The sequence below is a fragment of the Talpa occidentalis genome, unplaced genomic scaffold (genome assembly GCF_014898055.3).
Source record: "Talpa occidentalis isolate TD23 unplaced genomic scaffold, MPIMG_talOcc4v2.1 talOcc4.2, whole genome shotgun sequence".
NCBI lineage: Eukaryota > Metazoa > Chordata > Mammalia > Eulipotyphla > Talpidae > Talpa > Talpa occidentalis.
The window spans coordinates 141179710-141207036 of NW_023602073.1; the positions used below are offsets into that span (position 1 = coordinate 141179710).

Consider the following 27327-nt stretch of genomic DNA (forward strand, 5'->3'; position numbering starts at 1 on the left):
TGGGCTCTGCTTTTTTCTTGATCTCAGCTCTACAGTTTTTACTTATCTGCAATAGGTACCATGTTTCCTTCCAATCTGTTTTTGAGTAATGTGGAAGAGATGGAAAAAATGATGAGATGCCAGGTAGCAGATTTGGTAGCAGACAGAGGCAAACAAGTTAGAATAGTTATTTTAATTATGAATTCATATTGATGTGCCTTTTCTTTAAGTTGTGCTATTTTTAATGTAGTGACATTGATTTACTTTAACACTCTGTGGTTTGGGTTCACACCTTTTTAGATGTGTGATGCCACACCCTCTTAATGTGCCTTTAATCCCAGAATTTCTGTGATTTGCATTGACTGATACTTGTATCCCCAGTTTATTACCTGTTGCATACTAGGCATTCCATAAATGCTAGGGTGGTGGATAAATGAAGGTAGTCCAATTTTGAATACTCTTATCTAGTTGCCTCATAAATGCCCACATTTTGATCAAGTATATAAATCTGTTGCTTTTCTTTGTTGTTTTTAATCTGGAAACCATGGTCTTTTCTGTTAGTGCAGTTAAATAGTTGTGTTACATTCTCATGGTCCTGGGAAAAAAATTCACCATAATTAATGATGATGAATATGAAGACTTGCTAACTAGCATAGCTTAAAGTCTAAGTTGATACTTAGTATTCTGCCTTGTAATACTTACTGAGAGGTCAGAAATAATTGTTTGTATACTCTTTAAGAAAGGAAGAAGTGCGCCTCCCCAGTGGCACAACGGGTTGAGCCCGCGCTGTGAAGCTGTCTGCAACGTCCACAGCACCGGTTCAATTCCTGGCCAGCCAGGGAGAATCCCACATGGCGAGGCAGACCTCTCCTGTCTCACCCGCTGCTCCCCTCAGCAGTGTATTTCAGTCAGTCTGGCTGTTCTGTTTCCCCACTATGTCTCTGGTGAATCCTCTCACCCTCCCGCGACTCTGGCCTGTACCCCGGTTCTTGTATAATTTAAAAAAAAAAAGGAAGGAAGGAAGAAGTATAGCACATTTAGAAACCTCTCCAGTATCTTTACTAATGGATTCTGTGGTATTACATGTACTCTGTTTAGAAACCTTGAGGAATGAATGCTTCTACATTATTTAGCTGGTGACACCTAATGCTAGAACCATTTCTATAAGGTATGATTTCTTTATTATTCTCAGAAGAACAGTCATTTTTGCAGCTTACCATAGAAAATATGTTCACATATTTATTAGAAATAATTTTTAGATTGTTATAAAGTATTTTTGAAATTAAATGACTCCCTTTCAGTACTGTAATTAATTATAAAACTTACAACCAAAAAAAAAAAGGCATTTTAAAAGTTATTTTTCCTTGTCCTTAAAGTTTACTTTTGCTGGATATAGAATGATTTGGTTGTTTTCCCTTTCGAGCACTTAATGTCATTTCAGTATCTTCTGGCCACCATTGTTTGTGATGAGAAGTCAGCATTCATTCAAATTGTTGTTCTCTTCTATATAATGCTTTTGAGTTTTTTTCTTTTTCTTTGGTTTTCAGCATTTTTACTATTGCCTTCATAGGGTGGTTTGACTTTTCCTAGTTTAGCTTTGCTCATTTTTCCTGATCAAGATCTTGTCTTTGTTGTTTATAGAACAAACTTTACCCCATTTTCTTAAAGAAAAACGTATCGTTTACCTTTCAGTAGTCTGTTCTGACATGCTTCTAATGACATCAGAATCACCTGGACCGGTGACAGCATAGCGCCTTCTCTTCAGCACGCTCAACACACTGCGCCCAATTCACTGTGCTTGCCACGTAAAATGGACCCAGTTTTGGCCACGTGACATAGTACTCCATTTCAGATTTCCTCAACAACGGCCAGTTGTTGGATGACCAGTTTTGCTTGTCTGATCATTTTCAGCTCATACTTTCCACCTTTCATAAGGAGTTGGAGCTTATAGTTGATCAACTCCAATGACTTTTTCATCTTCTTTGCATCCACATCTTCCTTTCCTGACTCAGCCAACCGCAGCTGCCAAGATGGCCAGGGAGCTGATCAAGATGGTCTTGATCTGTGGAAATTTTTAGCCATTATTTTTTTCATATATTTTTTTCTGTTCTACTCTTTTTCCCTTTTCCTTCTGGATATCCAGTTACAGTTATATTAGAGCATATTCTCCTACAGGTCCTGAGATTCTGTTCCTGTGCCCCAGTCTTTTATTCTCCATCCTTCAGATTGGAATTTATTGTCTTCAGTTTCACTGACTCATTCTATCATTTCCAATCTACAGTTAAGTCAATTCAGTAAATTTTGCTATTTGAGACATTTTGTTTTTCACTTCCTCATTTTGCATTTGGTTCTTTTTTATGTAGTTTCTTTTTTTTTCCTTTGATGAGAAATCCAAACATGCTTGTCTCAACATCCTTGAAAATGGTTAAACTCACTGCTTTTAAATCTTTAAAATCTTCCAGAAAACTTTTATATGCTAATTTAATAATATCTGGGTCATCTTGGACTTGGTCTCCCTTCATTGCCTTTTTCTCTGGCATGTAGGCCAGTTTATCCTGTTTCTTACGTATAATAATTTTGGATTGTATCTTAGACATTCTAAATGACATGTGACAGAGCCCAAATTCTGTTGTGTTCCTCCAGAAAGTACTGATGTTTGGTTGATTGTTTTGTTTTGTTTTTTTTGTTTTTGTTTTTTTTTTTGTTTTTTGTTTTTTGTTTTGTGAGTTTGCTTGTTTTTTTGTTGACTGAACTCAAAATGATAAACTCTGAAATGTCACTTCAGTTATTTTAGCCTTGACTAACTGCTTGGACTCTCACATATGTGTAGAAGCATGCACCGTATAAGAATGTTTTGGTCAGTGATTAACTACATGTGTAATGACAAGTAGAGCCTAGGTTTGTGTCCGTGTACTCGTGATACTTGCATAATGACAAAATAGCCTCACAATGTATTTCTTAGAATGTATCCCCATTGTGTGTACACTCAAACTACACTTGAGTGTAGTTTGGGAATCAGAGATGTGTGCAGATTTATTCATAGAATTTGAGGCGTTTCTCCTGTGAATTTGTCACTTTGTTTTCAGCTGTTGTGGTTATGCCAAATCTGTCCTTTGTTTCATTAAACAAGTAAGGCTACAGGTTTTCTACCTGAGTTTTAGCTACACAAAACAGACTGGGGTCTGCTCTCTGGCTAAACACTTAAATGGAAATTTACCCAGCGTTGTTCCCTTCTTCTGAGAGCTAGCTCCCTTCTCTTCCCCAACCCAGGCACACACACACCTGTTGCTGTTTCTGCCTTCAGATAGTTTTTTATATTTTGCCTTCTGTTGATAGTTGTTATTTTGAGGTCGTTTGTCCAAGAACTACTCAGCCATCTACAGGAAGTACCCCCCTAAAATACAATTGCTTGAACGATTTTCTTACTTGTGTACCTGATAGTCTTATTTTTCCACTTTAGCAGTTTTTAGTGAAAGTTGTATATTTAAACAAGATTATTTTATTCATGCATCATCTCTTTTTTTCTTATGTTTCCCCATTTCCTACTTGGTAAGATCTGGCATTGGGTTCAAGGACATTTTTGCAGTATTTGTCTAGTTCAGTCTGGCAATAATTACCTTGCTTTCCACCACATGGAAAGCTGTGCCATTTGCCTTCTCCCATGGTGCTTAGTGGAGATATTTCTTCCTGTCAGCCTGACTACTTTGCTAATTTGCTGTTCTTTGTTAGTGTCCTTCCACGACCTCAACTTCAACACCCTTTCAGATGGGCATGGATTAGCCCTTGAGCCCCGGTTTTCAGCTGTTAGGAAAGAAAGGAAGACAGAATTTTCATGTGACGATAGGAGGGCCTGTAGAATTGCCCTGTACAGTTCTTGCGCCAATCAAAAGTCATAGAAAGAGAGTGAACTTCATTTTGCTGCTGGCACTTTAATGATAACCACAAAATGGACGCACACTTGACGGTCTTTACTAGAACAAGCTAGTGTGATGAGACTCTTTCAAAGAACTTTAGAAACTTCTGTATCTGTATGTGTTTTAATAATATAATTAGTTGAAGATTATTTTCACAGTTCATTCTCTTTTATAATATAAAGATGGTCCTGAATTAGACTGAAAATCTTATTTGTCTCACCCTCATTGTGTATAGTTAATTTTTTTCCCAGCTCTCAATCATTTGAAATACGTTTTAGAAGCAAAGTAATCTGAAGGAACCGTACGGTAAAGCCTTCATTTTATTCAACAAATATTGCATCTTTGACCTAGATCCTGGTCAAAGGATACATTAGTGAACTTCAAAGTCCTTGATCCTATGGAGATAAAATAAATATGTCAGATATTAATAAAAGCAATGAAGAAAAAGCAGAGTATAAGGATGTGATGGGATTGGGGCAGGATAGAAGTGTGACATCATTTTAGCTAGAGAACTTGGTCAAGGGACGCTCTTTCTGAAGCAGTGTATTTGACCAGAGGTCTTAACAAAAAAGTAAGAGAAAGGAGCCCCATATCTGGAGGGAAGGTGTTCTAGCAGACGCATCAGCCAATCTAAAACCCTAAGGGAGCAATGAGATGGGCTTCTTATAGCCAGAACTGAGGGAACAAAGAGATTGGTGTGATGGAAGTTAGAAGGATGAATGATGGTTAACCAGCCAGGAGCCTTGTGTTGTAGGATTTTGAGCAGCGAATGATTGCTCTGACTGCAGAGAAAAGTCACTCTGCTTGTTGGAGTAGAAGCGGGGGGGAACAGGGAGTGAAAGCAGTTGGGAGATTTTGGTAATACTAAGTAGTATGAGTATGTTATCATGGACTTGGATAAAAGCAGTAATGGGAGGGCAGGGACATAGTGATCAGATTCACAATTTTTTTGCAGATTCAGCCAATAAGACTCTTATGAATTAGAAACAGATGGAAGAGAAGTTTCAGCTAATAATGGTACCAGTAAGATGGAAAGACTGGGTAGGGGTTGTTTTGGATAGACATACGTAGTACTTCCATTGGATGGAGGTGAATTTTAGCTTCCAGAATGATGTCCTACAGACTGATGGCTATATTAATCTGGAACACAAGGGATAGAGTTCCCTCAGGATTGGAAACATGAAGTTACAAGCCTCTGTTTAAGTGCGTTTGGGTGAGATTACCATGAAAAGGTATAAGCCCTCGATCTGAATTCCATAGCCCACCCAGCATTTAGATGTCCATAAAAGGAAGAGAAACTACAAGGAAAAATTGAGAAGGGGCCACCAGGGGAGAAAACCAAGAGTTCTGTCTCAGAAATCAAGTGAAGAAACAGTTTAAATGAGAGAGTGGTTTACTGCTTATAAACTGCAGAGATACCTACCTGTTCAGGTCAGGGCTAACTAAGGGCTAACTGTAGGTTTAACTCATTGAAGGTCTGTCACAGCTTTGAGGCTCTGATAAGTATAGGCAGTGGAGAAAAATTATGACGGTCTGGATTGGTGTCAGTTTAAAAGAGATTAGGAAGGAGGAAATGAAGACACTTAAGTATAAATAGCCCTTTTAAGGAGTTTTTGCCCAAGAGAGGGAAGGGGGCTAGCACTAAGCCGATAGCTGGAATGAGGTCGCGTTTTTCTCAAAACAGGCAGTATTGTAGCGTGTTTATCCTCCCTTAAATAGCATTTTACTAATTTCCATTACTTTCCTCCCTAAATCTATTTATGAAAGGACTACTTTAAGTGCTAAAATTTTATATGTGTATGTGTTTTACGTAGAAAGAGATTTGGGAAATCTATAATGCAAATAACTTATCAGGTAGGTAAATAACTTGGTTTGGCAGTATTTTTTACCTGTGAGGTGTAACTAAGCTGAAGTCATGTTGACAAAAGAGTCAGGTAAAATTTAATGAAATGATAGTAAGCTGAAAGGTGTGATATATAAAGAAACTTATATTGAGGAATCAGTTCTGTCAAATATTTCAATATCTGCTATTAAGCTGAAAACTACAAATCACGGGGTACAGAATGAAAACAAGAGATCTAATTCTTTGTGGACTTTCAGAAACATTTTTTAAGCTTGTGTTAGTGCAGTTAAAAGAAATAGTACAGATACTTGTTTCAAAGACATTTTCTTGTTTAGTTTATCATGAATGTATTTTAAGTATTAAGCAAATGGCAAGATTTTTTAATGTTTTAATGTTATTTAGGTTTGATATACTTATGTTGTTTATGTCACAAAGAGTCTTTTAAGATGAACATGATTTGTGTTAGAAATATTAGAAATAAAAATAAAGTGTAAGTAGTTCTCAACTTTGGCCACACATTGAATTTTAACAATCTAGGCTGCTCCTGACCAATTAAGTCAGAACTGTGAGGACTGGGACCAAGCATTAGTATTTTTAAATACTTTAATAGGAACAGCGGAAATAAGCCCCTGAGAATGAAGTGGTTCTCCATTTAAAGATTACGTGTATCTGAGAAGTAAGGCAGAAATATCAGACTTCATGTGTATTGTATTGCTAGATCATTTTTAGACAAAGCATGCAATTTGTAGAGCTAAACTTTTTAGGATCCAAACCTTACGAATTTTAAGTAGAATATAAACTGTTACTCACTTCACACTGTCATCTAATCATTAAGGAAAAAAAATCAGTAATGTTACTCATTTTTACCTTTTAAAAAAATGAGGGAAGAGACCGTCACAAAAATTTAATTGAATGCTCTCTAGCATAGCTACTGTAAGGCATACAAACACATAGGAGTTAGACAAATCTAAAAGTTTACCATTGGGAGTTAGAAACTGAAAAGGCAGTATAACTGTATGGAAAGCATTATAGGAGTAAATAATAGTTTATTTTAATAGTTTATTCTAAATGTTAGGTACTGATGGACACTCTTACCAACATTTTAAATACATAATAATAGTCATTCTATAATTCTCATTAAAACTTTTTTCTTTCTTTCACAGAAAATGCTTGGACAGAAGAGATGAGTACTATTTCTGCTAAGGCCTAGAATTGCCTGCTGTACAAATAGTCCTGTTCAGGCAATATACGAATGGCCCAAGGAAGCCACCAAATTGATTTTCAGGTTTTACATGACCTGCGACAAAAATTCCCCGAAGTACCTGAAGTTGTTGTATCCAGGTGCATGTTACAGGTCAGTGTTCGATGATTTCTGAATTTTATTAATACAAGCCTCTTTTTTAACATTAGAAGAAAACTCCTCTTGTTGGCATTAGTGTGCTGTGATGAAGAGAAATGAGTTTTGGTGTCGGGTAGTCTTGTGGCCTCTGACAAATTATTTAGGTACTGTACTCCATCTGTAATGTGGTTAATACCTACTTTATGAAGTAGATGTGAGGATTAATGAGATCTCAATTGAAAGCACTGATACATGGTCCATACCTACAACTTCCTTCACTTTTCCACCTCTTACTTGCTAGGAGAGCATATTTAAATTTCAGGTCTTCATATGAAAGTAAGAAAATCATTGTTAAGTGAGGAACATGGATTCTTACCTACATGGTCACCTCAAGCATAGGTGCAAGTTAAATACCTTCTTAGTACTTACTAATAGTTGTGCCTTCTTATTTGATTACATTGAAAATCTTTATCAAAAACTATTTTTTAGCTTGCTAAAACATAAAATAATTTGGGCTAACACATTTCTTCTTAACAGATGATTTTTAAAGTTTGAAATTTCTAAGAGACTCACTATCTGTACTTTATCTGAAGTGAATACATTTTGTTCACACCCTTATCACATTTTATCTTGGTCTATCTGCCATTAGTCTAAGCCAGCTTTGGTCCCTCCAATCTGCCAAAGTGTCTTTCTAAATAAAAATTGTCTTTCTAAATACAATTTTTATTATATATTTATCTTCTTAAAAAACCTCATGATTGTTCCCCACGCCTTTCAGAATAAAGCTCATAAATAACTAGGGTCCCTTCTGCAGCCTGACCTATTGCTTGTCCTTCCCCTCATACCCCGTGCTGTTGTAGTCATCCTCACTCAACTGGAATTCCCTAAACATATTCTTTCTGTAGTGTAGTGCTTAAGAGCATATGTTTTGAGTTAATAATTCTGTATTGTATACTGAAATATGCTGAAAGAGTAGATATTACGTATTCTTACCACCAAAAAAAAAAGTTGACTTATGTGAGGTGGTGGATGTGTTAACTAACTTGAATTGCAGTAGTCATTTCACAATATATAAAAATATCAATCACCAACTTGTACACCTTAAAAAAATCACATTGTACATATTTTATGTACAATTCTTATTTGTCAGTTGTACCTCAGTAAAAAATGGGGCAGTAAATATAAAATTTTTATACAATGCATAAATAGCATCTGTTTTAGTGATAGACATGTGTTCAAGTTTTGAGAGCTACTAGGAGTAATTTAACTTCTCTCACCCTCATTTCTTAACCTTCCTTTTCCTCACCTAATACAATAGGAATAAAAATAACCTCACAGAGAATTAAATAGAATAATAGAGGTAAAGCAACTAGTAGAATAACTGATGCATAATCAGTACTCAATAAACATTATTAGTAGCCAGTACTAATAACAGTAATAATACTAGAAGACCCATAATAAATATTTGGTAAATGAATCTGTTGTGCACATTTGCCACTATAGAATGCGAAAGGAAAAAATGAAAAAAGAGTTAGAGGTTAAAGAAAGTGTGGGGAGGGTAAGGGTAGTGGAAGTGGGTGTCTTTTCCTATAACCAGGTACTTCCTAACTTCAAATGGAATCTTGTGATAAGATTATACCCAGAATGTTCAGTGAACCATTGAGAAATAGAAAAGTACTGCAGGTTCCTCAGTAAAATGCTATAGGACCAACTGATTAAAAAATCTGTCCAGAATACTTAGTATCAGTAGCACTGCTCTAGAGGTTTTGAAGTACCTTAATTGGGAGCAAATCATAGAATATTTTATAGAATTACTGAAAAAATTTTCAAAAAAAAATTAAGAACTTTACGTATTTTTATAGTATGATAACCAGATTGTATTAAGAAAACAAAATGCAGAGCAGTGCACATAGATGAGGGTGGGAAATAAATATGCACACATACGTGTGTTTGCCCTTATTTGCATAAAGGATCAAAAACAAAATTTATAAATAGTGGTTACCCCACAGTGGACAAGAGGGAACAGCCAGGTAGGGACTAAAATAAGTAAACTTCTTAGCCACTGTCTTTTTGTCTCGTTTTGATTTGTGTAGATAAGTTACCAAATTTTTTAAAAAGTAAAATAATTAAGCATTTCAACATTACCAAAAAAATAGAAGATAGGTGTTTTTTAATTTCCTTTAGGCATTTGTAATAGCATCCTCACTATGTTATTCTGGTTTTACAAAACCAAACTCCTACATGCTTCACAACACCTAGTGATAAGTAAAATAAAATCTGTTTTGCTGCAAATTACCTGTAAGGCAGACCATACTCTTTTAAACTGAATTAATAGTATTTCTGGGCATCCAGATAATGTGCTTCTTAGCTCATATAATAAGGAATGTGACCAAAAAGGAATGGAGGGCCTCCCCGGTGGCGCAGCGGTTGAGCACTAGGTTGCGAAGCTGCCCGCAGCCTCTGAGGCACTGGTTTGATCCCCGGCTGCTCCCTGGCCACCGGAGGAGGGTCCCTCATGGCGCGCAGACCTCTCCTGCCACCCGCTGCTCCCCTCAGCAGTGTACTTCGGTCCTTCTGCCTGCTCTGCTCCCCGCTCTGGCTCTGGTGAATTCTCTCACCCTCCCGCGCTTCCGACTGTACCCAGTGCTTGTATAAATATAAATAAATAAACAAATAAATAAAAAATATTAAAAAAAAGAAAAAGAAAGAAAGGAATGGAATGGTGTGGGGAGGAGGGGGAGGCCAGGCTGGAGAGAGAGAGAAGAAAGGTAAAATGGGAAAAACAGTTCAAAATACTAACTTCCAACTATAAAATAAGTAAACCATGAGATGTAATATACATCCAGATGGGTAAAGTTAATAATACTGTAAGTTGCTAAGGCATTAGACCTTAAAAAGTTATCACAAGGAAAAAATATGTGACTATAAATGATATTAACTAGACTTAATGCAGTGATCATTTCATATAGTATACACAGATGCCAAATTATAACTGAAACTAGTGTTTCATGTCATTCATATCAAAATTTAAAAATCATAAAAATAAGAATGGAATAGAAAATAGAAAAAGGAAGCTCCTTTGGGGATACAGCTGGGATATAAGTCTTTCCAAACTTGGGGAAAGAGTTTTTAAGCTATAAAATAAGCTACCTCTAAATGTAATATAAACATCTGCTACTTGGTAATAGTCTATTTTTTGGGTGCGGGTCTTGCTCAATTCAGTAGATTTCTGCCCTTTCTCTAGAAAGAGCCTCCTATAATATACAGTTTCATAACTTCTCTAATTGAAAAGACAAGAGTATACAAAATATGAGAAGTCATCATTTAAAGGTTCATGCCATGCTGTTGCTTTGTATACATGTCCTTCTTGAACATTTTGCTTCTTGGGAAAACACAAGTATTGATCTTTCCCAAAGAAAGATTCATTCAATCTTTGTTTTTGTTGTTGTTGTTGTTGTTTTAGAAGAACTGGGGTATAGACCAGAGGTGCAGGGATGGGAGAGCAAAACAGGCAGATTTACTGAAATACACTGCTGAGGGGAGCACCAGGGGAGACAGGAGTAGTCTGCTGCACCACGTGGGTCAGCTCCCCTACCAAGGATCAGACTCAGACCTTAGCAGTGATCACACTGAGACTTAACCCTTAGGCCACCAGGGAGGCCCCTCATTCAGCCTTAGTATTTGAGTACCATCCCCTTAGTTGAATGAAGACTTCTCACATGACCTTCACTCATAATCTTTATCCCTATTTCTACTAAGACACCTAGCATTCCGCCTAAGGTGCATTTGTGTACACATTCACTTTCTCCACTAGATTGTAAGATTCTTAAGACCAGCAGTGTATCCCTTTTCTCCCTGCCTATTGGATACTCATTAAATATCTGTTGAAAAAAATCAGTGAATCAGTTTGATGCTGTCTATAATCTCTGTGCAGTAAACTGGGGAAAATATGAAAGAGGAACTGAAAGTAAGCATTCAGACTCTTTTGTAGCTTTAAAGAAGGTAGATTTGAATATATACCCTTTTAAAAACTCGTCCCACCCCTTTTGACCCACTTAAAGGGAACCACTAGTTTCCCACTAGAAGCAATCAGCGCTTCTTTGAGAAATAATTGGTTCCAGGTCTGGATAGGAAATGATTTTAGACATCATATCACATCCAAAAACAAGGAAAAAAATTAAGAACTATCAGATTCATGTCATATGTACACAGGAACCAACTTGACACTGTCCCCACCCAGCCTAAAGATAGGATATAATGATCACAATCAATTGATATATTAAAATGTTACAGTAACTTATAATCATACTGAAAATGAATCTTAGTCACCTTTGGAGGTTGCCAGGACAACAATTCATTATTCCAAAAATCAGTAAAGATAAACTATTTATCCTGCCTTTTCTGTGCCAAGATTAACCAAATAGTTGAAGAGAGCAAGTTCTTTGAGGAAGAGTTCCAGCTAATACATGAACAAGGACTTTTATAATTGAGATATAACCAATATCACCATTCTGCAACCCTTAATGAAATAAAGATGCAATACAATATTCATTGGTAGTTGCTAAAAATCAGTAGCTACATCAAGTTGACAATATCAGAATCCACTAATCAGCTTTAAGATCACAAAAAGACAGACAGACTTTGTCCTTCTTATGTGATGCAGTAAGAAATATACCCTGTAAATGTTCTTACTAAGAATTCATGCATGAAGCTGCCCATGCACAATATAGATATAACTAACTAGTTTACAGTACAACACAAGAGGATGGTAATACCACAGAGTGTACTCTGCCAGCCAAGATGGGAAATTCTACAGGGAAATGATCAGGTGTTTCAATGGACAAATAACTTGAAAATTTTTTTAAAAAGAGGGTAGGATTAATTATTTTAAGAAACCTTAGAGTCATATCCACCAAATGAAATATGTAGATTTTGTTTAGATCCTGGTTTAAATTAACTAAAAAGATGTTTACGATATAATCAAGGGACTTTTAACACTATATTAGGTGATACTAAGGTATTGATTATTTTAAGGTATGATAGTGACATTTTTAAGTCCCTATTTATTTAAATTACATTATCTAAGTATTTATAGATAAAAACAAAATAATTTCTGCGATATGACCTAGTTTGGCTGAGATGTAGCTAGGACATGCTTCGGATGAAAAATGATTTGCCATCTATTGATATTATTACAGGTGGGCAATGAATATAGGGGAGTTTATCATATTTACTCTCTATTTTTGTATGTTTAAAGTGTTCTAAAATAAACTTTACTAAAAAATAAATTTCCTTTTATCCTATTGTAGTCTTATAAAGCATAAGTTCTTTTATGTTTTACTAATAAAAAGTGATGTCTGCAGAGGCTATATAATCTGAGGATGTGGATTATGGCAGAGGTGAGACTACAACATTAATCAGATTATGAAGGAATGGGGGGGTTTTGAGAGCTCTAGAAAATTAGGCAGGAATATTTGTAAATGTGACTACCACCTTTTAGAAAGGAAGATATGTGTTTGGATTTGGTAGGGAATAGATATTTTGAGAACATTCACAGAGAGAAGATGAGACAATGGGTTCTTTGTGAGCTTGACATAGAAAGGAAGAATTTAGCAGGGATAGCAATAGAGTTGGTTTGAAGCAAAGAGCATCAACTAGGTTTGACAAAAGGTCTTAACTATAATACAGAATAATGAATTGATAGAGATTATGGTGAATTCCGAAATTTTAATTAGAAAACCAGTATTTTTTTCCCAGATGTATGAGTAGGATAAAAGGATGAGACATTTGAACTCTTGGCTTGGGGAGGCGAGAAATGTCAGGCTTTTGTGCATTAACCTTTTGTATTACCTGGACTGTCATTTCTTTTTCTTTTTTTTAAATCATTTTTATTGAGGTAGCTTTGGTATACAACAGTGGCTTAGGGTTATAGGTTCACATCTCTTCAGATGTATGTTACCACAGCAGGCTTACTGCCAAAGCCCCAGTAATCCTCCACCCTAGAGTCCATTGCTACCCTCACCCCAGTCCCCAACTCCCATCAATCTCCCTGAGCAGCATTTCTGCAGTCAGATTTCTAGGGTTTGGTTTCAGTTAGTTCCATCTATTCCTTTATTTTGTTTCTTTAGAGTTCACATATAAGCGAAGTCATCAGTATTTGTCTTTCTCCTTCTGACTTCTCTTAGCATCATAATCCCCTTCAGTTCCGTTTGTGTATATGGTGTCACAAATGGCTATTATCTTTTAACCAGACTTCAAGATGCCTTTTCAGTTGTTTTCTCGGATAAGCTTTTATCTAATATTAAGTCACCTTTAGTTGATATTTTTACTTGGTTTTTCATCTTTTCTGTGTCTAAAATTGTCCCCTATCAGGCTACTAATATTCCAGTCCGCTTTTTAATTCTTGTTCTTTTATGCAGCAAATTGTATTGACTAATGATTTGTAGACTTTCCTAATTTGTTTCCACTATCATGGAATCATTATTGCTTGTCTTCTAACTGGTCTTTTTTTTTTTTTTTTTTTTTAAGATTTATTTTATTTCATTCATTCATTCGTTTGTTTGTTTGTTTATACAAGCACTGGGTACAGTCAGAAGCGCGGGAGGGTAAGAGAATTCACCAGAGACAGAGCGGGGAGCAGAGCAGGCAGAAGGACAGAAGCACACTGCTGAGGGGAGCAGCGGGAGGCACTGCGCGCCATGTGAGACCCTCCTCCAGTGGCCGGGGTGCAGCAGGGGATCGAACCAGCGCCTCAGAGGCTGCGGGCAGCTTCGCAACCCAGCGCTCAACCGCTGTGCCACCGGGAAGCCCCTAATTGGTCTTGAGAAAAAGAATTCCCTATTTAAGTATCAATAGATTTATCTTCTGAAAACACCCTTTGTGTCTTCATTTCTGTTCACTTATGTTCAGTGACTCTCCCCATTGCTTATAATAAGATCCAAGCTCTAGTGTGACTTTATTGTTCACATTTGTCAATACTGAGATTATCCCAGTCTGCTTTTCTAACAATTTGTTCTACAAAATTCCTAATACAAACCTTTCACTCCAGACAAATCTGTTCCGATCACCTTATTTAGAACATGTTTTTACATGTTGTCACATATCTGTCTGCTTACCAGAATTTTGTCCTATCCAAATCCTCCATGTATGCTCTATGAAACCCATCAGGTCATAGCATACCTCTCTCATTAACACAGTCCATTCTACAGTTGTCTACAATATTAATTCTCTATTGAACTTTAATCACTTATTAGTTGGCATCTATTTATTACTTGACACATACTCTTGCTTTAGTAATATTACCCTTCTAAAAGTCCTAATTGAATCTCAGTCTCCTATAGGGAAGGTTTGATTGACTTTATGTGTCACTGTCTTCCACAGTTGCAATCAGAGTGCTGTGTATATTGTCAGCATTTAGGAAATGTTTTTATTGATGATTTATGAGTGGTGGCTAGTTCGTGTCTTTCAAGGATTCTTTAGAAACAATCTGGTTGGTTTTATGTTTTTGTTTTTTAATTTTTCAGGAGTAGATTTGTATGGTGTTTTTATATTGAAAGGCAGAGTATGGAGGTTACCTTGAGCTTATATTACATATATAATATATATGTGTCTCTTTAATACAAGTGAATATAAAGCATGTAAGGAATTGAAATGACATTGTTATGAATTTTAGGACTTTTTTAATTTAAATATTCAGAATTTTTTAAAGGTCTTTGGTTTAATAGAATCTGCTTAACAGTTGGATATGCAGAATATTTTTTGCAGTAATATAATTGACCTTTCATATCTGAGGGTTCATCTGCAGTTCCATCTGTGGATGAATCTGTACTATGTAGTTAAGCTGCAATGGTTGAATCTATACTGAACATGTACACTTTTTTCCCTTGCCATTATGCCCTAAACATTTCAGTGTAAAAACTATTTACATAGTATTTATATTAGATATTATGAATAATCTAATTTAAATATTTAAATGTTTAAAATATACTGGAGGATCTTGGTAGGTTATGTGTAATACTATTTCATAATAAGGAGCCTGAGCATCAGTGGAATTTGGTATCCTGGCAGAAACGATGTCCTGTAACCAGTCCTTCACAGATAGCAAGAGATGGTTGTATATGCTTAATATGCGTGGTTACATTTTGCCCAACATTCAGACTGCTCTTTATTAATCAAACTGCTTTTTTTATTAATTTATTTTCTTAATGAAATTTTCTTACATCTTTGTTAATTTTTGACAGTATAGTATTTCTCTCCACAGGTGCAGTGACCATAGTTCTCCCACCACCAAAGCACTATAGTCCATTACCACAGTCTCCTCTGCTGTTCTCCCCACCATGTTTTCACCCCTTCCACTCTCTTTTCCTGTCTCTCTCCCTCTGCCTCTCCCTTTTCCTCTCTCTCCCCTACTAGGGAGAGATCTATGATCTCAGATCTGTGATCAGCTTTCAAGGTTTGTCTTCAACCATTTGTCAAACTGCATTTTTAATTAAATTGTAATTTACTGTATCTGCATGAATTCATCTTACTATTAAATAGCTCCTAAACAGAATAATGACTTGGTTTACTTTTAGCTATTGCTTATTACAGAACTATTCTATTACCTTAGTACTATAAACCTTTAATTCAACCATTTGCATAAAAAATAGTTCTCAAATGAAAGGGTTCAAATATATTTTGTGTTAAAATTAGATTAATCACATAATTTTTTTTTCCTACATCATTTTTCATTTTTGTGCAATATTTGCTTTCTCCCCTCAGGTATAGTCCCCATAATTCATCTACCACCACAGCACTATTGAACCATCACCATAATTCCTTGTGTTCTTCCCTCCCTGTTTTGACCCCTTTCTCTCCTCCCACTCCCCCTCCCCTACTGTATGTGTCAGATCTATGATTTGCCTATAAATTTTTTCTTTGTCCTGACCCTTTGTTAAGTTTCCCTATATTCCACCTATAAGTGAAACCATCCGGTATTTTTCTTTTTCCTTCTGACTTATTTCACTTAGCATAATCCCTTCCAGTGCAATCCATGTTACTGCAAATGGCATGAGTTTGCCTTTCTTGATTGCTGAGTAGTATTCCATTGTGTATTTATAACACATCTTCTTGATCCATTCATCTGTTTGGGGACATTTAGGTTGTTTCCATATCTTCACTATTGTTAATAGTGCTGCAGTAAACATAGGAGTGCAGCTTTCCTTTGGAATTAGTGTTTTTGTGTCCTTTGGGTAGATTCCTGGGAGTGGAATCGCTGGGTCATGTGGTAGATCTATAGTTAGTATTTTGAGGGTCCTCCACACAGCTTTCCATAGTGGTTGGACCAGTCTGCATTCCCACCAGCAGTGTAAGAGGGTTCCTTTCTCTCCTTTTCTCCTCACCAGCATTTGTTGTTGCTGTTTTTTTAAATATGGACCATTCTCACCAGTATGAGGTGGTATCTCATTGTGGTTTTCATTGGCATTTCCTTGACTATAAAGCATCACATAATATTTTAATAGTGATAAGAGTATAAACATTGGCTTCTGGCTATTAACATCAACCTGCTGTTATTTTGTTTCATAGAATAATAATAACCTGGATGCCTGCTGTGCAGTTCTCTCTCAGGAGAGTACAAGGTATCTTTATGGTGAAGGAGACTTGAATTTTTCGGATGATTCTGGAATTTCTGGTCTACGCAATCACATGACTTCTCTCAACTTGGACTTGCAGTCACAGAATGTTTACCACCATGGAAGAGAAGGAAATAGAATGAATGGAAGTAGGACTTTGACGCACAGCATTAGCGATGGACAACTTCAAGGTGGTCAGTCTAGTAATGAACTGTTTCAGCAGGAGCCACAGACAGCACCAGCTCAAGTTCCTCAAGGCTTTAATGTTTTTGGAATGTCCAGTACATCTGGTGCTTCAAATTCAACACCACACCTTGGATTTCACTTAGGCAGCAAAGGAACATCCAACCTTTCTCAAACTCCCAGGTTTAATCCCATTATGGTAACGTTAGCCCCAAATATCCAGACTGGTCGTAATACTCCTACATCTTTGCACATACATGGTGTACCTCCACCTGTACTTAACAGTCCACAGGGAAATTCTATCTATATTAGGCCTTATATTACAACTCCTAGTGGTACAACTCGACAGACACAGCAACATTCTGGCTGGGTATCTCAGTTTAACCCCATGAACCCTCAGCAAGTCTATCAACCTTCACAGCCTGGTCCCTGGACTACTTACCCTGCATCTAATCCTCTGTCACATACCTCAGCCCAGCAGCCAAATCAGCAAGGCCATCAGACCTCTCATGTCTACATGCCCATCAGCTCACCTACTACCCCACAACCACCAACAATTCATTCATCTGGTAGCTCACAGTCTTCTGCCCATAGCCAATACAACATTCAGAATATTTCAACAGGACCTCGAAAAAACCAGATTGAAATCAAACTTGAACCCCCACAAAGAAACAGTTCTTCAAAATTGCGTTCTTCTGGACCTCGAACCTCCAGCAGTTCCTCTTCAGTCAACAGCCAGACCTTAAATAGAAATCAGCCCACTGTTTACATAGCTGCCAGTCCCCCAAATACCGATGAGGTGCTGTCCCGTAGTCAACCTAAGGTCTATATTTCAGCTAACACCTCCACGGATGAGCAGGTCATGCGGAATCAGCCTACCCTCTTCATTTCCACAAACTCTGGAGCTTCTGCTGCCTCCAGGAATATGTCTGGGCAAGTGAGCATGGGTCCTGCCTTTATTCATCACCACCCGCCCAAAAGTCGAGCTATAGGCAATAACTCTGCAACTTCTCCTCGAGTGGTGGTCACACAACCCAATACAAAATATACTTTCAAAATTACAGTTTCTCCCAATAAACCCCCTGCAGTTTCACCAGGAGTGGTGTCCCCTACCTTTGAACTTACAAATCTTCTAAACCATCCTGATCATTATGTAGAAACAGAGAATATTCAGCACCTCACGGACCCTACTTTAGCACATGTGGATAGAATAAGTGAAGCACGGAAGTTGAGTATGGGATCTGATGATGCTGCGTATACACAAGGTAATATTAATGAAGGTGGGGTCATTTTCCATGCTGGGCTTTTTGATGTCCACTTAATTTCACAGGAGAAATGGATATCAGCATTATTATTTCATCTTTTAATGCTATCTTAACCTCTGAGAGTCTTCATATAAATTTTGAATTTCAATTTTATATTCCTGTAACTTAAAGAATTTTGTTTTTAATTGTTTATTGAGGTAATGTTGATTTTACAACACTGTATTAGTCTATAGGTTCACACCTCTACAAATGTATGTTACCACATACTACGCTCACCACCAAAGCGTCAATATTCCTCCACCATAATGCATCCAGCGCCCTTCCCACTTGGCTCTCATCCCCTCACTCTCCTTTGTGGTAGCCTCAGTTCTGCAGAGTTAACTTACGGTGTGAGTGACAGTTACCAGATCTTCAGAAGAATCAACTCTGGTTGGTTGGTTGGTTGGTCTTAATATTTGTAACACTTTCTTTTCAGTTATTGTCTTTCCTGTGGTGATGGTGACTTTCTGCACATAAAAATTCATTGAGACACACAATTTAATAAGAGATTAGATGGTTAATATAGTAAACCTACCTTCGTTGACCAGAATTATTCTCTATTTGAAAAATAGAGCTTTCTCTTAATTTTTATAATGCATTCTTAGTCTTATTTTATATCGAAGTCTAAATTGCTGAGTTCTAGAATAATTTAACTCAGAGAAATTTGAATCCTGTTCCTAATATTTGTCTATTTTCTTATTTCAAATTGGTAATGTTAGCTTTAAATTGATTTCACTTGATTATACAGTCCAGAAATAGATGGAGCTACATCTGTTAATTCAAATGGAGCCAGTTTGTTATGTATTTTATCCAACTCCTTAAGCTACTTGCTCACTAAGAAACTGTTGAATTCATTCAAATAAGAAAGTAGAGGAGAAATGTTTACACTCTTGACTACCAACATAGGTCTGTAAGTTAACTGCAAATCCTATGGAATAATGACATATCTTAGTCATCTTTGTATCCCCAATGAATTGTTCAAGTACTGTAGACTGGAAAACGCTTTACCTTCACTGTCAGGCAGCATGCAGGCCTTACTACCACTGCTACCACCTGACCTTTTGAAAATTTTGGAAAATAGTGATTTTACTTAAGCACTTTTTATAGAGTCCTGATAGTTTTGGCTAATTTAGTTTTGAACAGTTACATTCTAGTGATTCTGAACCCATGCTGAGCTGTGGTACCTTCAAATTCTATAATCATCTAGTGGAGCTTTCAAAAAATACAAGTGTCCAGAAGTCAGCCCATACTAAATCTGTTAGAGTCTCTGAATAGTGAACGCTGATGCCCTCTTTTTCATCTTTGCTAGTTCTGTCCTCTCACCTGTTCTTTATTCGGAGAAGTGAGATCAGAGACTTCAAGCTCAGTTCTCGGATCTCTTTGCTATCTGTACTACTCCTTAGATAATTTAATTCAGCCTCATGACTTTAAATATTATTTTATATGCTATTAACTCCCAAATTTGTAACTCTAACCTGAACTTAGTCACTGAATTTGAAGGTGGATCTTTTAACTAGCTATCTCACATCTCCACTGAATTGTTTGAATAGGCATGTGTAATTTATTATGTCTGAAATAGCTTCTGATACCTCTCCCCCACCCCAGCCCTGCAGTATATTCTTCCTGTGAGAGATGGGATATTGATCCCATTGCAAGTAATGACAACTTAATTGTTAAAGTGATTAGACTAGTAACTTAGAAACACCTTTGGCTCCTTCCTTCTTTCATATTTCACTTCTAATTTTACAATAAATTCTGTCAACTCTAACCTTAACCATATATCAGACATTCTCTTCTTACCATCCCCCTTTGTCACCACTCTGGTCTGAGCCACCATCATCTCTTAAATGGGTGATTCCGGTAGCTTACCTGCTTTCACCCTCTCCTCTTTGTGGTCGTCTTTCGGCTTAACTACCAGAGAGATGCTGTTTTAAAACAACAGTCAGATCATAATATATAAATACAATCACAAATATCTTGAAACAATGAAGTCATAATCTGGATTAGGTATAGGGAACACCTTCTAAAGGCACCTGAATATTTACAAAAAAAAAAAATTGCTGCTGAATGAAGGCTCTAGTTTGAGAGCCTTCCAAAGCCTAGCAAGAAAGCAGGGCTCCCCAGAACCTGCCACTCAGATTACTTCTCTGACAACTTTCAGGTGGCATTAATAGCCATGACTGCTTTCTTTAAACATACCTACATATGTAATGGATGTCATAAAATTCATGAGGTGATGTACCCTTGTTTTTATTCTATGTTTGCTTACTGTATAATATGCCCTGAGCTCTGTTCTACCACCTTTCATCTCATTTCTGTGTTTACTATGGAGCTGGTATTGACCCAAGTTTAAGTACCATCCTATGACAAAATCTTGATCTAGTGCTTCTTTTGACTTGTTTTAGTCAAATCAAAGAACTGTTCTTGTCTGGAAAATGTATCTTTTATGATGTTGACTCGTGTGTGATGCTTTACACACCATACTTGATGGAGTAGTAACCGAGGTGACCCAGATAATACCGATATTTAATCAAGAATCTTTCTGAACTTTATTTTGTAGAGTATGGGTAAGAAAGAGAAAAGAAATAGTTGTCTCCTACAGTGAAACATCTTTCTCTTGGAACATACTGTTTCAGAGTAGGAAAATAAATGGAACCAGCTACTAGAATTACAGGAAAATGTTTTTCTCAAATTGAAGAAGGAACATTCATAAATAAATTTGGTGACCAAAATGTGGGGGGTTTTGTTTATATTTTATGTAACATTTAACATCTAAAAATACAATAAAAATTTTCAAAAACGAGAATTTGTTTATATAGCCTTCTGCTGTAGCAGGGTCAGAAGAAAAAGAGGTATATTAATGAAACTTCTGCCAGGACCCTGCTCATCTCAACACCACGCCTACCACCACCACACTTAAAGGAAATAAATGAAACCAAGTCCTTGAAGTACTACAGGAATCAGAAACAAAAATGATTACCCAAAAAAATGAAGTTAGGTTAGAGAGAAATTCCATTTTAAAGTGTATTAGATTTGAAAAAGTCTTTTACCCTTACCTGCCAGGAAGAGGAAACATTGATGTAAAAATTGATTATGCCAGTAGGAAGATTACTGGCCAGGTAACATTTTCCTCCTTGCGTCATACCCTTGACTAGCTTCTGAAAAGTAACAAATATTTTATCCGTTATTTTGAGACTTTTTGGTATTCCCTTCCCATTCATAGAAGTGTGTTTTTTTTTGTAACACTGGTAACTTTTATAGGTAAGAACAAAATACTTCACTCATTCAAATCAGTTTTCATCATGGAAAGGAAAAAAGGGCTGCTGTCCGTATTTTATCATAATGGTAGACGTGCTTACCAAATTAACTTCGCTACCAAAAATGAATTCTCATTCTTCATTGTCTCTACAGAAATCTATCTGTAATATTGATGTGACTGCTAAACTGCCTTTTTTAAATAGTATACATGTGAAGTCATAAAAGTTTTTAATAAAACTTTATTTTTCCCCCAGTTATATTTATGTTACTGTCATATTTTAAACAGACGCCTTGACTTTTGAACCTAAAATAGAAATAAGAAAAATTATGAGATGAAAATTAGCTTGAGACTTTGTATTTCTTTTTCCTTGTCATTTTTTTCAGTTATGCTTCTTTCCAAATTAGACGACTTTTCTAGTTAACAAAATTTAATAAAAATGCTAATGGTGACCAAAATTGAGTGGGCTAGGTATTCTTTTCAAAAGGAATTACAATTTAAATTAGTTCAATTCTTTCAATTTGCACCTTGACTTTATTTTGTGCATCTGCAGATTGAAAATGCCTTTTTTAGAACATTGAAAATCACATGAAGTAAGATTAATTGACATCAACCACTTAAACAATTTTTTTCAAATCAAGTCACTTGCCATAGGTTCTTCTCACTAGTGAGACTAACTAGCTTTTTAATTTGAAATATATCTCATGGCTGGAAGATGTTAAAGATCATCCAGAGGTTATCCCTAGACATTATCTAGTCCACTTATCCATCCAACACTTGTCCTGCAGGACCTTGGAAAATGTAAAATCTATCCTATATTTGAATACATTGTGAGAAACAAGATGCCTCCTGAAGTAGAACATTCCATTTTTGAAGAACTCTGATTACTAGAAAGTTATTTCCTATATTAAGCCGGTCTCTTTAAAAAGTATTATGGAAATAGTACAAGCATGTGGTAAAAGGAACTCTACCCAAAATAAACAATTAAAATGTACCTCCTTTCAACCCCCTAATCTTTCTTCCCTCCTGCCCTCCTAGTACTTAACTAATGTCCATTAGCAGTCTTTATCCTCCTCTTTATAGTCACATATATACACAGTTTATTTGGTACATGGGATTATATAATATATATAATCTCTACAATAGAAATAACAAGTGTGTGTGTGTGTGTGTGTATGTATATATACACATATATTTTGTTTATGGTCATTGTTTTTCAGCATCGGCAGATCTATTTCAGTATTTTAAAAAATTAGTTACCATTTAACAGCTTTATTGAGATAGTTAACATTTTAATCAAGTCACTCATTTGCAGCGTACAAGTCAGTGATTTTATAGTCACATGTGTGGCTATCACAACCAATATCAGAACATTTTCATCACTTTAAAAAGAAGTCTCAGATACATAAAAAGAAGCCTTTAGGTATCACTTCCCCACTCCATCTACCTACTTTCTGTCTTTGTAGATTTTTACATATTTTAAACTCATCATATAAATGTAATTACATAATATATAGTCAATTTTGTGATTGGCTTTTTTCACTTAAATGTTTTAAAAATGCATCTTTGTTGTAGCGTATTTTGCTACATTCCTTTTTACAGCCAAATCATATGCCACTGTAAATTATATATACATATTGTATATGGAGTAGGTACACATGTATAATATTTATAATGTATATGTAATACACATTTTGTTCATCAGTTGATAATTCAGATTGTTTCCATTTTTAGCTATTATGAATAATGCAGCTATAAACATTCACATGTGTTTTTGTGTGGATCTTTGTTTTTATTTTACTTGACTACATACCTAGAAGAGGAATATGACAATTCTATATTTAACCATTAAGGAGCTGGCAGATTGTTTTTCAAATAAGTGTACCTTCCTGCATTCCTACCAGCAGTGTATGAGGGTTTTGATATCTTTATATACTTACTATTGTCTGATTTTGATTCTTGCTATCCTCCTAGGTTATGAAGTGGTATCTCATTGTGGGTTTTATCTGCATATTTCTCTGATGGCTAATGATATCAAGGATCATTACATGTGATTATTGACCATTTGTATATTTGAAGAAATGCCTATTTGTATCCTTGCCCTTTTTTTGCTTAAATCGGATTTTTTTTTTTTATTGAGTTACATCAGTTCTTTATATATCCTAGATTTTAATGCCTTGGCATTTAGTTTCTTCTAGTCTGAGTTACAGTTTATTGATACTGTCCTTTGAAACTCAAAAAAGTTTTTCCTATTGCTGAAGTGTTTTCCTTTTGTTGCTTTTTTTCTTATTTTTATTTTTTTGGTGTTATATCTGTGAATCACTTGCCAAATCCAAGGTCATGAGGATTTACTCCTGTGTTTTCTCCTATGAGTTTTATACCTTTAGTGCTTATGTGTGTTGCAGGATATGGTTTCAGACTGTCCTTGAAATCTCAAAACAGCTGAAAAACACAGGATGCTTTATTTTAAAAGAGTAATTGCCTTTACATTTCCCTTGTGACTCAGTCTTCAAATAAGTGACTATTATTTTTCAGGGTCTTAAAACAGGTATCACCGCTTGTTAGTAGTTACAGTCTAGAAAAAAATCTTAATTTATTTTAGAAGCTGACATTGTACTTTCTAAGGTAAAATTACTTAGGCAGGTACCTGACTTAGACATATAAATTGTCATGGTAGACAAAAACTTAAAAGGTACTAGAAATAAGTACCTGTATTATATTTTCCATGGCCAGATTTCTTCTTTTAAAAACTAAAATCTTTGTATCCATAAATACCTGGTAAATTTTCCAATAGCAAAGACTTTAATATAATTTTACTGTAGTAGACCTAAAGTTAGTATAACTAACACCATCTGGAAATTCAAATGTTTTTCTATTACAAATAAAGTTAAGTAAGAAATTGTCTCTTTTATTCATTGGAAGCTGGCAAAGGTTGGATAAAAACTAAGTTTCAAAAAATGCTGTATAAAACATCTAGAATCCTTCCAAGAGTGGTTTAAGAGCTGTATTTAAATTCACTAGTAGTTACTTTAGTAACCACAAGAGGGAGTTGCATGCTTAAATTACTTTTACCATTAAAATTTAATTTTAACCGAAACAGAACTTAAAAGGTATTGATTTTTTTTTTAAAAAAAGGAACTGATTATTATCTCTACCAATTATTCCTCCTTTTCTGTTTTTAAGAGAACAAGCTAGGTATGTTTAGAAAGCTAAAGAAGTCAATTTATGATCAAGATGCTGAATTCATCACTTAATTTTATTTCCTCAGTAAATCTAGTTTATAATAAAGGCACCTATCTGCAATGTCAGCAGCCTAACATGTAAATCTTGCTAAGTGAAAAACAGTAAAACTAAATATTCAAGGAGACTTTAAACCTTAAGTTTTTTGTTTTATCAGTATTTCTGTGTCTTGGACTTAAAATTAGCATTTTACTTTATTATTCATATTAAGTAACTGTTGTCGTTTTACATTTATCAAGAGGCTATGGTTTCCATGATTTAATACTAGATACCAGGTGATACAAACTAAAATTCAGTTTTGACCCTCAGGAATCTTGAGGTTTAATTTAGATGTGAACTGAACAATGAAAAATCTAAAATGCTGAATTTTTCCATCTGTAATACAACGAAAAAAGGTTCCCCTTTTGGATGATAATGATGTATAATTACATGTTAGTTACATGTGAAATTAATTGTATGCAAACTCTTGGTATATGTACTCTTTGAATAATACGTAAGTTCCCTTAACTTTATTCCTTTCCTTCACACTTCACTCATGGTACTCATTTATTTATTCCCCTTTGAACAGGAGGTATAGAAAAAATGAACTTAAGTTCAATTATTTTTGAAATTATCTTGAATTCCAGTAATAAAATTTTAATTATGATTTTTGGCTTAATAACTAACATTTCAACACAATCATATATACACTGTAGCATAGTCTTTACCTGTGGCATATTATGAGCTACTTACTTGTATATGATTGGGAATATTTTAATGTTATCAAAGTACATATATGTATACATGTTCATATATGTTCTGTCCTATTATATTGCTTCCATATATAGACATAATGATATGTCTGGTATAGGGTTTTTTATAATCATCTTTGTTCTACATTCAGTGGGCCCCATCATTTTTATCAGTTGAAATACTGATTTTAAAAAATGGTTTATTTTAAAGTCTCCTTGAATGTTCGGATTGAATATTTTTCATTGCAACTTATGTTATTTAGCTACTCATCCTGGACCAGCCTTTTATTTCTCATCATATCCTTGGTATATTCCACCCCTTTGTCTTTATATTCTGCTGTGTAAGAGAGCTCCTTAAATTTTTGTCTGTACTCATGAATGAAATTCTCATTTCAACAGTGATGTTTTTAATTTCTAAGAACTATTTCTTCAATTCCTTCTTCGTAGCGGATTATTGTTTTATGAGTATACTGTTGGTCTCAGCTTAATGACATCAATTAGAATTTAAGTTCTCATCTCTTTTCTGAATTATCTCTACTGAATCTAGGTTTAGTCTTTGATTATCTAGATCTGTTTGTTTTTCACATGTCAGATGTGCCTGAAATGTTTGGTTATCCTTGCCTTTTGGCTCCTATTTAAGAATGAAGGACTGTGAAGGCTCACTGAAAGTACTTTATAAGGAAGCAACACTTGTCACTTGGCAAACTCTGCTTTGTGATGAGTAAGTGAGGAGCCAGCTGCTGCGACACACCACCCCTACCACCTATCTTTCTTTCTTATTGGGGACCAGCTTGAAAATGTGTATTTAGAGAGACCTTAACAATGAACAAACAGCTGCCCTTGTACAGGAGGGACAGAAGTTGACTGTACCATTAGCAGATATCCAGTTAGTCTTTTGTTTCCTGGCCCTTTCCTCACTTCTGCCTCGTCTTATGTCTGCATTCTCCAGTGTCTGGAAACTCTTTAGTTTCTAGAGGGCAACCTGGCTGCCTTATTGTCTTCAGTGCCTTCCTGGTCTAAGAAACTGTTTTCTTCACCCTTCTTAATACAGTGTAAGCCATTTCATCAGCTGTCAGTCTTTCAGAAACTTGTTGAAATCGCTTCCCCATTAAGTGTCTTCTTCCTGTTTATCCTTGCTAGATTATACCAGTTCTGTTCATCTGTCATTTTCATGGAGTTTCAGGAAACAAGACTTTATAATATAAATTCAGTGCTCAGTCAGCCATTTTTAAATTGGTTCTCGAGGTTGGCTCTTCACTTCCACATTAGTCTCTATATAAATAACAGGAATGAAGGGAATTTTCCCCCTTCAGCTTACCCACTGAAATCTGTGTAACAAGTTATCCCTCCTCCTGTATTAACACCTAAGACTATATTGTGCATAAGCCTAATTCTTCTGTGTATGTGGTGGTATGATTTTTCTTATAATAGTTTCTTCATATAACAAAACAAAACATAAAAAAACAGTATGAGGGATTTCACCTCTATTAAAATTATTTCAGTAGCAGAGATAACATTTCCAGCCGCCCATACAGTTACAGACCACATTTCATAACCTGGACGTGTGATTGTCATGTTTCTTTTTCTCTAGTCGCCAGCCAACTCTTTCTCGTTTAGTGGAGGCTTATCTGAGCAAAATTATTTTTATAGATAAGCATATTTATCCTTCTTTATGATTCTAATAATATTTCCTAATGGATATGTGTGATTGTGTGATTTTTTTTTATAGAGTTAAGATGCAGGCAAAAACCAAAACGACCAAAAAATTTAGCAGAATTTTATAGTAATTTTTATAAATTCATTTTGACACCCATTTTCTTTGTATCTTATCTTTCTCAGATTCCTACCCGAAAAAATCCTAAGCCACAAATGAGAAGTGAATTAGGCACATAAAAATCCAGGCTCTTAGAAGAAAAACCTAAGAAAT

The 27327-nt window shown here is 35.6% G+C and overlaps 1 protein-coding gene across 3 annotated transcripts in view; it reads left to right on the forward strand.

Moving 5' to 3' along the window:
• Positions 1-27327, forward strand: part of TAB2 (TGF-beta activated kinase 1 (MAP3K7) binding protein 2) — a 77039-nt gene that overhangs the window by 38191 nt on the left and 11521 nt on the right. For all 3 annotated transcript variants that reach the window (XM_054697911.1, XM_054697912.1, XM_037520550.2), the window contains 2 exons: positions 6900-7090; positions 16640-18134. In XM_054697911.1, the coding sequence (XP_054553886.1) occupies positions 6989-7090; positions 16640-18134 (1597 nt within the window). In that variant the 5' untranslated portion in view covers positions 6900-6988. The remainder of the gene's footprint in view (positions 1-6899; positions 7091-16639; positions 18135-27327) is intronic.